Here is a 15307-nt window from a genome sequence, read left to right on the forward strand (position 1 = left end):
TTTGGTCGGGAGGGATGTAAACAACGCAGATGTAGACGGTATGGTCAGCAAGATCGATGGCGACCCAAACTTGCTCAACGCACTTCCACTCGTCCGATGAAACGATTCGCGCGTTGAGTCCCTGCCGGACTGCGATAGCTACTCCCCCACCGTCTTTCTTCTGGCTGTTGATAAACTGCTCGCGATCACATCTGAAGACCTCGTACCGTTGCCGAAGACTTGACTCGATAGCGTGTTGTTCTTTAACCAGGTTTCCGTCACCGCGATTACGTCGTAAGAGATAGCGGAGCACGCGAGACGGTACTCGAGAGCCCGTGTGTTCATGCCTCCGACGTTCTGGTAGTATAAAGTCTATTCATCATTTGCCTAATCTTTTTTGATTTTATTGCGAATTTATTTATTTGAATAATTCTTTATCTGTCCTATAAATTATCATTACTATAATCTAAGCTTGTTTTGTATCTCTATTTATTAACTATTGTCTAATTTTACATCTAATACATCTAGCTTCTCATTTTTATTCTTTAAAATACGATCATCATTCTCTTACTATTGATTATTGATTATTATAAAATAAATTCTCTGTTACTGTCTATTATCTTCACCCTTTTTTCAAACAATTTATGGAATGGTTAAAGGATTAACACAAATATTACTATTGTACTTTTGGTAAACTTTTATAACATGCTTAGGACCAAAAATTGTAACAAAACACCGCGACAAAAGAAATAGCAACATATAAACACGACTCAACAATAGGGAAGATTTCAGGAGAAAACAATACACAGTAAAATAACAACTAGTTTTTGAATTCAAACTAAAAATAAAACAGTTTTTGCTTTAATGAAAGTTGATAGGCACACTATAAATGGTTAGGCGCTTATACTTACCCCCGGCCGAGTTAAAATGCGTAACCGGAAAAGAAGGTGTGCATGCCTGGCACGAACACTCAAAGCGTGTTCTAGCGTGTTGCTCGTACTGACTCAGAGCAAGGGTGAGATGTAGGTGTAAGGGCAGTGCGAGTTCGTCGGGAACCTGGTGCATAAGATCGGTCAAGGCCCGTTCTTACACTGAAAATTGCGAATTGCGAATAATTTCATTTTGCAACAACAAAGTTCTTTATCAGAATCAAGCTCAGAGTATCAAAGTCACGGCAACTATCGATGACACCAGGTGTATAGTGAATAAATTATAGGTTGTATATGTTGGGGTGTTATTTATAAAAATGACATATTTGAGAAATTTAAGTGCTTGTTACATTGCGGTGAATTGAGCCCAAGCACACACAATGCATGCTTAAGAAAAGAATCTAGAACTTCCTACCTACTCTCTTCAAACAGCACCCAAGAATACTGCTCTGCCTGCCTGCTCCACTCCAAATAGTGATGGAGTTGGCAACCTCTTCGATCCCCCGAACAGCTCGCTCATGTTCCCCTTGTTTCTTTCTGCTTTCAGAGACACGAACCGAATCGAACTCAGCGTTGGCGGTGTGTTGCTTGCTACTACCACCACTACCCCATATCAACGACGACACTCGGAGAATCGCGGCGGTGTAGTAGGTTCGCCCGGCCGGAAGAGCTGGACCCCTCCGAACGCGGACCAATCGTGCGGTGCATTTTCCGCGGAATTGAGCGTTCCGTTGAGGAATCAGGGCGCTGTGGTTGAACCGTGGCCAGGAACCGCCCCGGAAGGTGCCAGCTTGCGCGCAGTCGAACTGTCCGTGTCTCGTGGATTACTCATCACTGTTGGGTGTCATAGCTCGATTGCTTAGTGTGTAAAAGTGGAAGAATTCCGTCATCGGTTCCAGAGTGTGCTGACATCGTGTGAGGGAGTGTGTGCGAAGCAAGAGAGATTGTGTGTGTGCGCGTGTCAATTTGTTTGATTAAGAGTTTATTTTCGCTGCAATCTAATTTGCCTCCAAAGCAAGTGAAACAATAGCAGCGCGCAAACAACACCACAAAGTGAAACAAATCTAGCGGTTCGCGAAAAAAAACGCGAATTGGTGGGAGTGTTGGGTGTGCGAAGAAGAAAGTGGAATACCCTGCCTGTAGTGGGTAGCGCCGGCTGTAGAAGCAGAGTGGCGGACGAAGAGCCACGAGAGTTTGGAAAATTTTGGAGGAGAAAGTAATTGCTTTTTGACGACGGAGAAGGCATTCCAAATAAACAGTGAGACAGAAGAAGAAGAAGGGAATTGCGAGTGACGAGGTCGTGTAAAAAGTGTCACAACACGCGTGAGATCGCCCATGTGCGGCGTATTATCTGCTGCTAGGAGGAGTGATTAAGAGAGCGCCCACCCGGACTACGCTCGTGGATTGAATGGATTCGCAGAAGCAGCAGCAGCAAAGATCATCGGGCAGCGAGATGGAGACGATGGAGTCCCGTTTAGTAAGTGACCTTAAATTTTCTAAGCAAAAGTTAATGCTACCTAAAGGGAACCGCGATGTTCGTATTGATATGGAGCAGCCACCAGCTGAAGAGACAACGGCTTCGGTGGGTGATTCCGACGACGAGGTTCAATCGATCGAATGTTGTAGGGGTTACGGACCGATTTATCCTACAACCGAGAGGAATGGATATTACAGGAACAATGTGTTGTCTATTGTGGTAACCATTATCATCATAATGATTGTGGGTTATGTCATTTATAAATATAAGTATAAGTCTACTCATTTTTTTTAATCTTTTACTGACCACTTCCACGCACAGAAGAAAACTTTCTGTGAATATTGCATGTTTTACGTTAATAGTTTCAAAATCAGACGCGCAAGAAGTTTCAAAGAATTAATCCATGTCTTTGTTCAAAAACATCATCAATCAAAACTTCTAAACAACGGGCCTTTGAAATCATGAAAAAAACAAAAAATTTACTCTGAGTTTTGTTTCAGTTAAACAGATTAAACTGCTCGAAAAAATAAACATTAATTTAAATAATTAGGGCGCAAATACATAGTCTAAGAGCGACAATCAAAAAGTGTGGTGAAAAGGCTATTTAAAAAGACTCTTAAACATTGCCATCAGTCGAACCTAACGTAAGGAAAAAGAAGTAAATTTAAATACTTATGAAGTGATAGATTTTCAAAAGGTTCCGAAAAATAAGTTAGAAATGTAGAGATAAAGACTTAGCGTAATTTACTTAGAATATACACTGCTAAATTGTATTTTGTAATGAGATGTCAATTACGGCCGAGCCAAACCTCACAAATAAAAAAATACGAGGTTGGTGAATATTCCAGCGCTAGAATAAAATGTCTACGTTGTGGAGTGCGTCATTCGGTTTAAATTATGAACAAACTTAATAAATTTATATTTGCGTTATAATAATAAAAAGCTCAAGCAATTAATAGTTTTGAAACACTAGAAGTACGAATGAATAAAAAAAAAACGAATGAATACTTATATGTAAATCGATCAAAACCCTGTATTTTATTGGTATATTGTAAATAAAGTACGATGGCATATCGCTATCTACTAAGCTTCATTTACGATTACCAACCTAATACCTGGGTCTGAGAGACAGAACACAAGGGTTAGAGAAAGTTAGAGGCACAGTTTAAGAGTAAAATCCGGTAATCGGGCTGCGAACTTCACCCGATCTTGTTAAGATAGTAGTAATTTTATTCACAATTTTGGTTCATGTTACGTTTTGCGATAAAAATGAGACCTTTTATTCTATTAATTACATAATTCGTTTTCAAATCAATACGAATCAATATCAATGAAATTTTAAGAAAGTTTTCAGGTGACTTTCAGTTAAAATTTGTATGAAGCTTTCGAACTTTAAATCTTGTGTGCTGCAGATTTGAGTGAATTTAAATGAATTCAGTAATGCGAGTTTGGTGTGTAATGAATCAAATTGTGTGCAGACAAGACTCCCCTTTTATATGTATCGAGAAATTAAAAGTGAGAGTGTGTGCGTGCAACATGGAGTTAAACTTTTCAAAGTGCCGTGGTAATCTTCACAGCAACTTCACAGAAAGTTTAACTCCATGTTGCACACACTCTCACTTTTAATTTCTCGATACAGTGTATAGTACAGTGTCGTACGATTTTGAATTTGGGTCATTCCATCTGAAGCGGAACAGCATTTGAAAATTACCCTCTCCGATCCTGCTCAAATTTGGCAGAGCTGTTGATACTATCAAAACATGCAAGATATGATTTCATCCAAATACCCTCCATTTTTACCTCCCCAAAAATCGACGATTTTTGCCAAACCTCCTAGTTTCAAACGGCGATAGCTCAGGAACCACAAATCTCAGAAGGTCGGTCTTAGACTCATTTTGAAGGAAATCGGACGTAGAATCCATTTCCGTGATCAAAATGTTGATTAATTTATTTTTCTACCTGTATTGCGCAATTGAAAACTTTAAACGGCCGTATCTCAAAACACCCCAACTTATTTTTTTATTTGACTCACCATCGTGTTCCCCGGCCAATTTTACATAAGAATCACCTATCGACAGAAATGAATATGTTTCGTTCCAGAGATATCGAATTTTAAAGTTTTGTGTTTTCGAGATTACCTGCATCAGCTTCATTCGCCGCATCTGCTAGAAGCACACAGGCGGGCTGATCAATAACTGCTACCTGGCCATTTATTGAAATAATATTTCATCATAAATAATCTTCATCAAATTGAGCAAAAATTAACTGTATAATACTGTAGAAACTGAAGTTTAATCGCAAATGTTTATCTGCTCAAAAATTAATGAAGTGAATTTCTGTGTTAACCCACTGGACAGAGCAATGACGACACACAGTAAAGGGCAGAATTGGATTCCGACGGAGCGAGAGGAAAATGCAATTCGGATTAGTTTTCAAAAAGCCGTAAGAGCCATTGTTAAACAAAGTCCTTTTTGCATCGGTATTCGACCTACTTACGAAAAACCAATATCAAAATGCTCGAGATTGTTCATCTACACGTCCTTCAAGTGCCCCAAACTTAAAATAAATGAAATTTTGTTTCATTTTCTAGAAAAACGAAAATTAGTGTCCGAGGTCACAATGGCACTTACGGCTTTTCAAAAACTCACCCGAGAATTAATCTTGTTAGTAACGCTGAAAAATAAGTGCACGATACATTATTGAGTAAAAATATGAATTAAAATGAATAAAATTTGTTGATACGTTGTACTCTAGTGAAGGACGATCACAAAGAGTAGGAAAAGGATTTCTGGAATGTATAAAACTGAAAATATAAGAAAATCACAAAGTTTGATCTGCTGCAAAGCGGCTATTTCTCCAAATTTAGTTGCGATGATTTCGACACCGTCCGAACAACAGGGTTTTTTGTTCATCTATCATTCTTGGATTCTTGGAACACAATACGGCTGCTGTCCTCACGTATAAGGATTTTTTTAATTAAATGTACCTTGACCAAAATCATATTTTAATGAAATGGAGCTGGCTCACTATATAAAAATTGATTTAATATGATCAATCTAAACCATAAATCAGAATTATGGTAAAGTGTCAATAATAAACTATAATAATAATAATAATAATAATAATAATAAAGCAGGTTTTGGGGTTTTTGCTGAATGGCACTATTTTGCTCCACTTCATTAATTTTTTTGAGCAGATAAACATTTGCGATTAAACTTCAGTTTCTACAGTACTATACAGTTAATTTTTGCTCAATTTGATGAAGATTATTTATGATGAAATATTATTTCAATAAATGGCCAGGTAGCAGTTATTGATCAGCCCGCCTGTGTGCTTCTAGCAGATGCGGCGAATGAAGCTGATGCAGGTAATCTCGAAAACACAAAACTTTAAAATTCGATATCTCTGGAACGAAACATATTCATTTCTGTCGATAGGTGATTCTTATGTAAAATTGGCCGGAGAACACGATGGTGAGGTCAAATAAAAAAAATAAGTTGGGGTGTTTTGAGATACGGCCGTTTAATGTTTTCAATTGCGCAATACAGGTAGAAAAAATAAATTAATCAACATTATGATCACGGAAATGGATTCTACGTCCGATTTCCTTCAAAATTGAGTCCAAGAACGACCTTCTGAGATTTGTGGTTCCTGAGCTATCGCCGTTTGAAACTAGGAGGTTTGGCAATCGCCAAAAAGTCAATTTTTGGGGAGGTACAAAATGGAGGTTGGTCCGATTTGGATGAAATTCGGGATTCTTGCATGTTTTGATAGTATCAACAGCTCAGCCAAATTTGAGCAGGATCGGAGAGGGTAATTTTCAAATTTGCACTTTTTCGTGCACAGTTGAGATGGAATGACCCATTTAAGACATACTATTCATAAAGCGATCCTACCTCTCAATAGCTAAGCATATCGCAATAAAACGACAGGGAAAAGCAAAAACCAACCCGCCCAAAGGAAAAAGAAGACAAAGCTGAATGCTAGTGACTAGTTCTTATGAAAACAGTAATACTTGGTTCAAAGATTGAAGCGTAGATTTTAGTGATGGTTATTTTCAAATTTTCGTTTACTTAAAAGAAAATAACACAAAAAGCATTTCAAAAAAATAACGGCCTAGGCACATACAAATTTAAGTGGAGGTTTACTAGCGTAAAATTGTGATCTTAATGAATAGCACTTAAGTAGTTATTAAACTATGTATTGCATTGGATTGAGTATTAAATAAAGATCTGGATGGATCTCCATCAATGCAGTTCTTAGAAGCAATCCATTTATCAAAACTCAAAACGCTAGTAAATTTCCGACAAACCAGAAGTGATAATGTCTGTGATGAAATCGCAATAGAATATTTAAACGTACACATATTTTATATTTAAAGAAGGTTTACTAAAACTAGTTCCCATTTTAATAACTAAGTATCTCGCACTTATACAATTTGGTTAGTTTGATGGACATAGCAATAGAATGTTGAACAAAGTCATTAAAAATCAAATCAAATTATTCGCTCTACAGCATTGCCTTGGCGTTCTCGATTTCGAGATTCCTACTCCGAAACTAGGTGTCCGAAGGCTTGATTGTTGAGGCAATTGCAAACCGCTTTTTACACCTTAGCTTCCATCCATCCCGGGATTCAAACTGACGACCTTTGGATTGTGAGTTCAACTGCCTACCAGTGACTCCACCGAGACAGGACCCAGGGAGACGACTCCTACACCTGGACTGAGCTAACGACCTAACCTTTTTAGGTTAGTCCGGTGCCAACATTTACTTCCCTGTCCGACTGGGTGAGAGGCAATCACGCTTACCCCTACACCACGGTCCCGGATAACACAAAACACAAAACAAAGTCATACATTTGCTAAAAATCAATATTCATGATAACAACTAAAGAAAAATTCTTAGTACGGTGAAAAAAGAAAAAAACGAAAACTTGTACTAAGCTTGCTCGGACTCCTATCTAGATAGAATAACAGAGCATCACTTAGCTTAGAACAGTTAAGTAAAGTAAAATAGATAAGTTACCTACTTAGAAAAGTGCGCAACTTACGGCAGTCATCTACAATCAACATAGAAAACTTACTGGGCTGATATAGGGGAACATCATCTAATTCCAGCGTGCCTCTAATGTTGGCAGGTCAGAACTTTGACATTCAATTAATGCTAATTAAACGCGTTTTCAACTGAAATCGAGTGATAAATAGCTCAATAAGAAGTGAGCAAGCAAGTTTCTATCAAAAGTTTTGCAAAATTAGTTGTTTAAATAGTGAGATTCAGCAAATTGGATGGAGTTAGGAGCTATAGCTTAACCTGCCAAACATATGAGATTTTCCCAGTTGTTTGTTTACCTTTGATATGATAACGTCAACTTACCGTAGATTTTGAAATTTGCCAAACCATATGTCAAGTTTCTAATTTGATTACTTAGGAAACCCACGGCTCTTTGGCTGTTTTGGAAAAGTAATCTAGATTTGTTCTAGGAACGAGATTTCTTCAGCTAAGTCATCTTGAGATGTCTATTACACAACCCTTTAACATAATTTAGTTTCATTGAGAAGAACCTGAGAAATGGTAAAATCCGTGAAAAATCGCTTTGACCCAATGTAACTCCCACTAACGGAACTTTACCTTGGACGTGTTCATGTTTCAAAGAAATGATGTTTTAAATGTTATTTTTTTCTTAAAATTAAAAGTAGTCACTAAACTTTGTCAAGTGGCCACATGTTCAATCCCATTTTACAAATCTAATCAGTTGTTTGCTGTTGTCTTATCTATTTAGCGAAAGTAAGAATTTTATCGAACGCTGAATGCACCAACGGACGAAAACTGAATCAGAGCTTCAAACGGTTCGTAATCTGATTTCGCTGAAGTTATAATAAAACTTGCAGAGTGAATCACATTTCAACACCTTTCCTAAAAGTCAAACCCGGCCTGAAATCTGCGTTTACACAGAAAGTGTACTCAATGGTGCCACTAAAACGGTGGATTACCACCACCACGACCACTTGTTTGCGCACCACTTTCAATAGCTAATAAATTAAAAATTCTGCTCGTCTTCGCGCATCTTTTAGAGGGCTGGAGAGACTCCGGATCTCAACGCTACGCAGTTTCTTCAAGGCAAAAACCGCCGGTCGAACTTTCCCGAAACACGGTGTGCCGCCGATGAATATTATGCCGAGAGATAACAGCACGTAGATAACCGTTGTAACAAATAATAACACAAGACACATCCGTCAAAATCCTTCACAGAGTGCAGCGTAGATAGAGAAGGGGAGTCTTCCCCATCTCGTGCACCTGTGCTCAAGTGGTTTGCACCACATAATGAACGAGGGGTGGTGGTGCACTTCTTAGTGCACACACTCTCAGTATGCACGCGGTGAAGACAGACCTCAACCGCGGTCTGGCTTGGCTCCAAGCTACCATTATTACGCGACTGCCTGCAGCAGCTGTCGGAAGGTTAGCTTAGTAGTAGGTACATCGGTTGAAGCGTCTTGGTGACTCAGTCAGAGTTGAGCAGATGTAGACCTTGGTGTTCTTGGAGAATTTTCAATTCGTATTTTAAAGTATACTATGAAGTTAGCTGGAACTCCGTGTGCAATAGAGCACTTGTTTACAAATTTTTAGGGTTGTGTCCACTTGTCTGTGACGCAGCTTAGTCCAACAAGATGGGTGCAAAATATGAAAGGTGTAACAAACTGCAAAAAGACAGCACCGTACACCGAAGAAACGGTATGAATATTTATCTTTTTGCTCTCGAAACTGCAAGGTTCGCATTCCATAACAGGCAGCAAAGTTCGTTTTTTTTTTTGTTGATTTTTGCCAAGTTTGTTTGCATAAGATCCACCCTAGCATGAGTATTTCTTTGTGCAAAGGTTTTACGACCTCCAGCGAAGCTGGAGTGACCTTCGCCACTTGACTTGATGGCGTTTCGAGGTTGTTTCAGTCAATCTAGCTTACAGTTTTTAACTATTTCCATGCAGTTAACAACGGGGAAAGTTAGCTGTGAAATGATTATTGGGTATTCTATCCCCGGACTATCAATGTCACCCCAGTTTACGGTACTGCACATATTCAAGCTCCAGTCGATCGACAACCGCAAGATCTGTGCATCCATTCAGCATAGCTAATAAAACATAATGTTTCAAACACGGAAACGTCCTCTTCCAAATAGAGCAATAAATCATCTCTACACAAATTCAACTTCGTGGCGATTCAATTAGTTGCCCGTATCGGATCACGACATCCACGTTTGGGGTTCAGTGCAACGTTGTTTGCTCTGCGTTCCGTTTCCGTCGTCCCATAAAAAACACAACCCTCTGAAGCCGGTGTCGATTTCTCTGGATCAGCAGCGTGAGATGAAAAATTATGCACCCAACATTAATCTAAATTATTTCCTCGTAATCTACCGCTGCGACAGTTGATCCCCTTCACGCGGCTTCCAGCGCGACAGGTTAATAGAAAAGCGAACACGATTTATTTGTTTTCGGGGATGCTTTCACTCGAACTGGCTTGTTGAAGGTTGGTTCAGCGAACGCGTCTTGGTTGGAAGGTTCCCCCGACTTGGCGTGACATCTCGGCTATTATTATCTGCGTCCGTGTGGGGTAGATGGCATGATCTTAATGGATCATGCGATGCAGAGTCGTGAGTTCACGTTGATCCAATTTTCACCTGATTGCTCTACTTCGAGATAGTTTGAAGAGCTGAGGAGTTACACCTCGAACTCCACTCAAAGTTAATCTGAATAAGATCCCAAACTCCAACATACCCGTAGTCCCGTAGACCAGTAACCGAATCGCTACGACTCGTTTTAAAATAGAATTCCACAGAAGACCAACATCCAAACCGGCATCCGCGAAACATGTGAGAAAGTAAATAATAAGCTCGACGACGGCGTTGGAAAAGCGATCCGCTACTCATTAGCGTGCCTCAACGCCGTCGCTGCACATGATCGTTACCGGGACTGTACCTAGTACGACAACGACTAGATCATTCCACGAATGTCGCGCGCGCTCTCCTATTTTGGATGTAAATCTACATGATGAGAACGTATGCTCTGCCTTGGTTGCGCCCAGATTGGACTTTTGTTTACCGCTGCTGATGTAACTGGAGAAGGAACTTTGGGTAAACATAGACGGACGACGAGGTTTTCCGCGGAAAATGGAAGCATGTAGTACTACTTGGAAACATCGCCGGGCTTGTTTTGGGCCTGAACATGTGTGCGCTCTACGCTGTGAACAATGGATGTTTTGATCGGATGTGTTGTATTTGGGGTGTAACGATGTTCGATGGTCTTGGGATTTGTAAACAAGGATGTATCTCCTGATTGACTAAACCGTAAGGAGTTAGACTCAAACGTGAGACTTGATACAGATGTATGAAGAAGCATCAGAAGGTCGTTTTTAGACTATTCCAAGTTTAGACAAGTTAGTACCGATTCCCAACTCAGACTACACAAAATCGTAACCGTATTTCGGTTCTTCAGTGGGTCGTTTCGAGCCAATTTCATACGATCTACTATACCTATCCATCACACAGCCCAGACCAGCGAGTCTTCGCGAGCCAAATCCAATCTCAACCATCAACCGTGTCTAATTACTAACTTCTACCAACTGTGCGGCAGCGGCACAGGGGGAATTTCACGGAACCATAGCGTCCGACGACCAGAGAGCGATATCTATGCCGTCAAAGATGGGTAGCGCAAAAAAGCTGACGTCATCTGGTTCTCCGGACCGGAGAAGTGGAGCATCGTGGGGTGGTGGTGCGGAGTTGGGCGAATCAAGAAAATGATCTGATGATTATAAGGTGGAAAACAACCGCACTATGGGCCGAGCAAATTGAAAAATCTGAATCGAAAGCAAGCTCGGGATAGTGTGAGTGAGCTGCACACATACACGCAAATCGGTACAACCACTACTTACTTGCAGTTGGTATGTAGAGGCTTTGCGGACGGAAGATAAAGATCAAAACAAAAGGAAATCGCATTTGGCGTGGCGTGTAGAAGAGCCTCCTCTGAATAGACCGAGTCGCGGGTCTTGAATCGCTTGATTGTAGGAGACGCCTCACCTGTGGTATGAATGAAGGTTAGTGACCTTCACCTGTTCGCGCGATTTGCGCGCACCAACAGCATCATCACCGCTGAAGCTAGAGGTGTTTGTACGTGAACTGAGCAGCAATTGCTGCTGAACTTGGAGGTGGAGGTGAAATTTTGATGGAAAAAATTAGTCTGCGAGTGCAACATGCACCTTCAGCAGCGCCTTGTGAAGCCATGTGTTGAATTTGAGTTTGAAAAGCAGACTTTAAAAATTAATTTATAAAATTGGTTACAATGATCTGTGAACGACATGTCGTCTAGTAAAAGTATCTTGATGTTCTTTTTATTTTGATCTCAGACAAAAGAAAACAATTAATGCGTATTGATCAAACAGTCGATGATCTCAACATCCAACAAATCCGCTAACTCTGATTCACCAAACAGTCCCGGATCCACAGAAATTGCAATTTAAGAAATTCCTTTCCCCCAAACTCCGACCATCAACTTTACGATTGTTGTTGGTAGACACCGTAGACACAGAAACTCGCTAACCTAAGTGCTACTAGCGCCAGTCAGCCAGGCAAACATTCCAGCTATCCCCGGAATCGTCTCGATTTCACGCGCTGCCCATCACTGTTCAGCCTCCCCGTCGCGCGGCTTGGTTTGTGGCTCGACAATGATTGAATTCCCCGCGGAGTCGACCCCCGGTCGACCTCGGGGCCCGTAATAAAATAATCACTTTCCAGAATAATTTTGAAGTTCAAGTGTGTCTAACAAAATTAAGAATTTTGTTTGAAATTATGAGGTAAACATTCGTAAGATCTTACGAAACTCATAAAATCAGGCCTGACGTAATTCTCAACTCCTCTGAGGTATCCCAGAACAGTTCTTCTAAGCTACCTTCAAAAACCACTCTCTCAGTCCTTCATGCAGTGTTGAGCTGCAGCTGGCAAGTGCTATTCGCTGGGAATTCCGCGGATTGTCTCCAGATGATTCGCGTGTAAGTGTGTGTGCCGTCAAGACGGAGTTGGTTTCTCGTGGCAGACCTGCTGAGGAGCGTTCAGGCAAAATGCGTGACATCACCGCTTGAACTGCCGTTACGGACGAACGGATTCGTGTCGTTTGCGACGCCGTTGACGGATTTGGGGGGAATTTGGGCAGATTTAGACTTGACATAGAAAGACTAAGGACTTCATGAAGTTTATAGTAGTCTAAATTAGGTATAAGTTTCGCTTAAACTTCAAGAAACTTATACCAGGATAATTTGTACTGGAGTGCCCATTGAACCCCACCGTGCCTCAACATATTTATTTCGCACACTGAAAATAGATCCAAATCCAATAGCACACCATCGAGGAATCGCGCGGGGCGCTGCAATCAGATATGGGAGAAGCGCATCAACGACCGCTTTTCTTTAGCCGGCTTTTATTTTATTTTTTTCTCTATATATTTTTGGCTCCCCCCTCCCCTCACCCTTTTCCACCGAAGAGCCGGGGGTGAGGACACGCGAGGGGGTTGGCGAAACTAAGTTTCTCCAAATGTGGAGCATTTTGCCTGCCTGCAATCCACCAAACAACCCCCGTTCGTCGTCGTCGTCGTTCGTGTTGTGTGTCTTTTCCATATAGTCGGAGCGGCAAACTCACACGCGAAATCGAAAACCGAGCCGAGTAACACTTTCATTACCCGTATTTGCAATAGCGAGCGCAATTTTGTGTTGCCGCACACAATTTCTTCGCGCGCGGTGCGGTTAATTTTTCGCAAAATATGGCACAACTGAGCGCGGTGCGCAAAGAAAAAACGCGCGATAACAACCCGTTTTTCCAGCTCCATCATCCAGCTATGCAGCGCAGCAGTAGCGATTGATGGCCCGGGGGCGGATGCAATTGTTCATTGGCGAATTTGATGGAAATTCTTACGGTATGACCTTGATTCGGTGTTGCACACGCGGCCGATCGATAGTGGATACCGTTGGTAGGTGGATTTGCGTTTCGCGGTGAGGAGAACTATTTAGGAATTACAAAACAATGAGTTCAAATACTTGATAATAGTTAGAGCAATTGGGTCCTAAAATGAAGCTTAGATTGCTGATATTATTGTTTACAGCGATTAAGCTTATTTTTCTGAGTACAATGACCCTTTGTACGACCACATAGAGTTTAAAATGAATTTTTAAATCAATTTTGAAAAATTAATCTCGCGGTCCTTCTTGATAGAAAAGCTCCTACTTGACAGCTCGTTCCAAGGGGACCATAGTTAATCCATCGAAAAAATGTTGTCTTGTCAAAAAAAATGTTGCGTTAAAATGAAAAAAAGTGATCAGAAATGGTTTTTAATCGTGTTTTTAAACGTTGTACATGAAAATTGACATAGGGCTTTAGTACCCAATTCTTAAAAAATCGGCTGTTTTAGAGAAATTTAGATTTTTGTATTTTTTTGACCTACCTAAAATCTTTCTTTGGAAGTTCTATAACATTTAAAAATAAGTTATCTTAGTACCACTAAAGAGGTAATAGAATATGCCAAAGAAACGAACAAACTCGTACTTTTTTACCGTTTGCTTGTTGTGTTTATCTCCCTGCATTTGTTTTCAGAAACGTCAGTCTGCATTCATTTTGCACATGCCTGCGAGTTTGGCAAACTGTCAAACACAAAAAGTGCGAGCTTGTTTGTTTGTTTGTTTGTCATAGTCTAATACCTCCTTTAAACACCAATTAGTTTTCAAATGTTAAACAAATATTCGTTCGTTGAAATTACTTATCTCTCAAAAAATATATTAAAAACTTCATCATCCCGGTACGAGAATCGAACTCACGACCTCTGGATTGGAAACCCAGCACGCCGTCAGTCGAAACCCATCTCCTACCGGTCAGTATTCCCAGTGAGCATATTTACTCTTTTAAGGGATCTGACTTTGCCGAGCCAGACAGGAATCGATCCCATCACCTTCCGCTTACAAGGCGAAACCCGTAACCTCACGGCCACGGAAGCTTGACGCGGGGCGCTGTCTGATTTACATTTGACAAGGGCAAACATAGAGCGTCCAATTTCCTAACAAGGGAAAAAATACCAGGAAATTCCCGTTTCCCTGGAATTCTCAAAGTTCAAGCTAAAGTATACATTTTCTTCAATTACGATTTATTTTGCACAGAGAAAAAAAAATGGTGATATTTATTACATCTGGGAATGGTGACAGAAATGTGTAATTTTACATTTAGGTCAAAATACTGAAAAAAGATGTAGTATTTATCCAGCCAAATTTTCAGCCTTCCAAAATTAAACTTTGTTTCCTGTGTATAGTATCTGATTTCCTGAAGCATTCATAACTAAAAATAGCTCTTGTTAATTTGTTGGGTGACATTAATAACGATATTATGCAAAACAAATAAACTATCACATTTATTATGAGCTTTCTAAAGAAACCGTAAACCGGGGTGACATTGATAGGTTGTATTTTGCAAAATCAAAAATATGAATTAATAATAAACCGAATGGTATGGAATCATACTAAGCATTGCGGAGAAGTGTTCAAAGTTCTTCAAGAAGTAATGTTTAACACATTTCAAAAAGTTTCAAAAGATAGTTTATTATAATTATGAAAACATCAATATTATAATTTAAATAATTACTCTCACATCATGGTTTTGCCTTCCTCACCTCAATGAGGAAAGGCTATAAAATCACTCGAAAATTTAACTTCTTTATTCGACCTCGTAGACCCACCTTCACGTATAACTATCGACTCAGAATCAAATTCTGAACAAATGTCTGTGCGTGTGTCTGGATGTGAGTCCGTGCACCGAAAAATATGCACACGATTATCTCCGGACTGGCTGAACCGATTTGGACCGTTTTTGTCTCATTCGATCCGTCTTGGGGTCCCACATGACCCC

The 15307-nt window shown here is 40.3% G+C and overlaps 1 protein-coding gene across 1 annotated transcript in view; it reads left to right on the forward strand.

The window, feature by feature from the left end:
• Positions 1-15307, forward strand: part of LOC6037820 (patronin) — a 93798-nt gene that overhangs the window by 6684 nt on the left and 71807 nt on the right. Inside the window, 1 exon segment of the mRNA XM_038254921.1 lies at positions 1456-2385. Within this exon segment, the coding sequence (XP_038110849.1) occupies positions 2317-2385 (69 nt within the window). The 5' untranslated portion in view covers positions 1456-2316.

Source organism: Culex quinquefasciatus, chromosome 2 (genome assembly GCF_015732765.1).
Source record: "Culex quinquefasciatus strain JHB chromosome 2, VPISU_Cqui_1.0_pri_paternal, whole genome shotgun sequence".
In the NCBI taxonomy this organism is placed as follows: domain Eukaryota; kingdom Metazoa; phylum Arthropoda; class Insecta; order Diptera; family Culicidae; genus Culex; species Culex quinquefasciatus.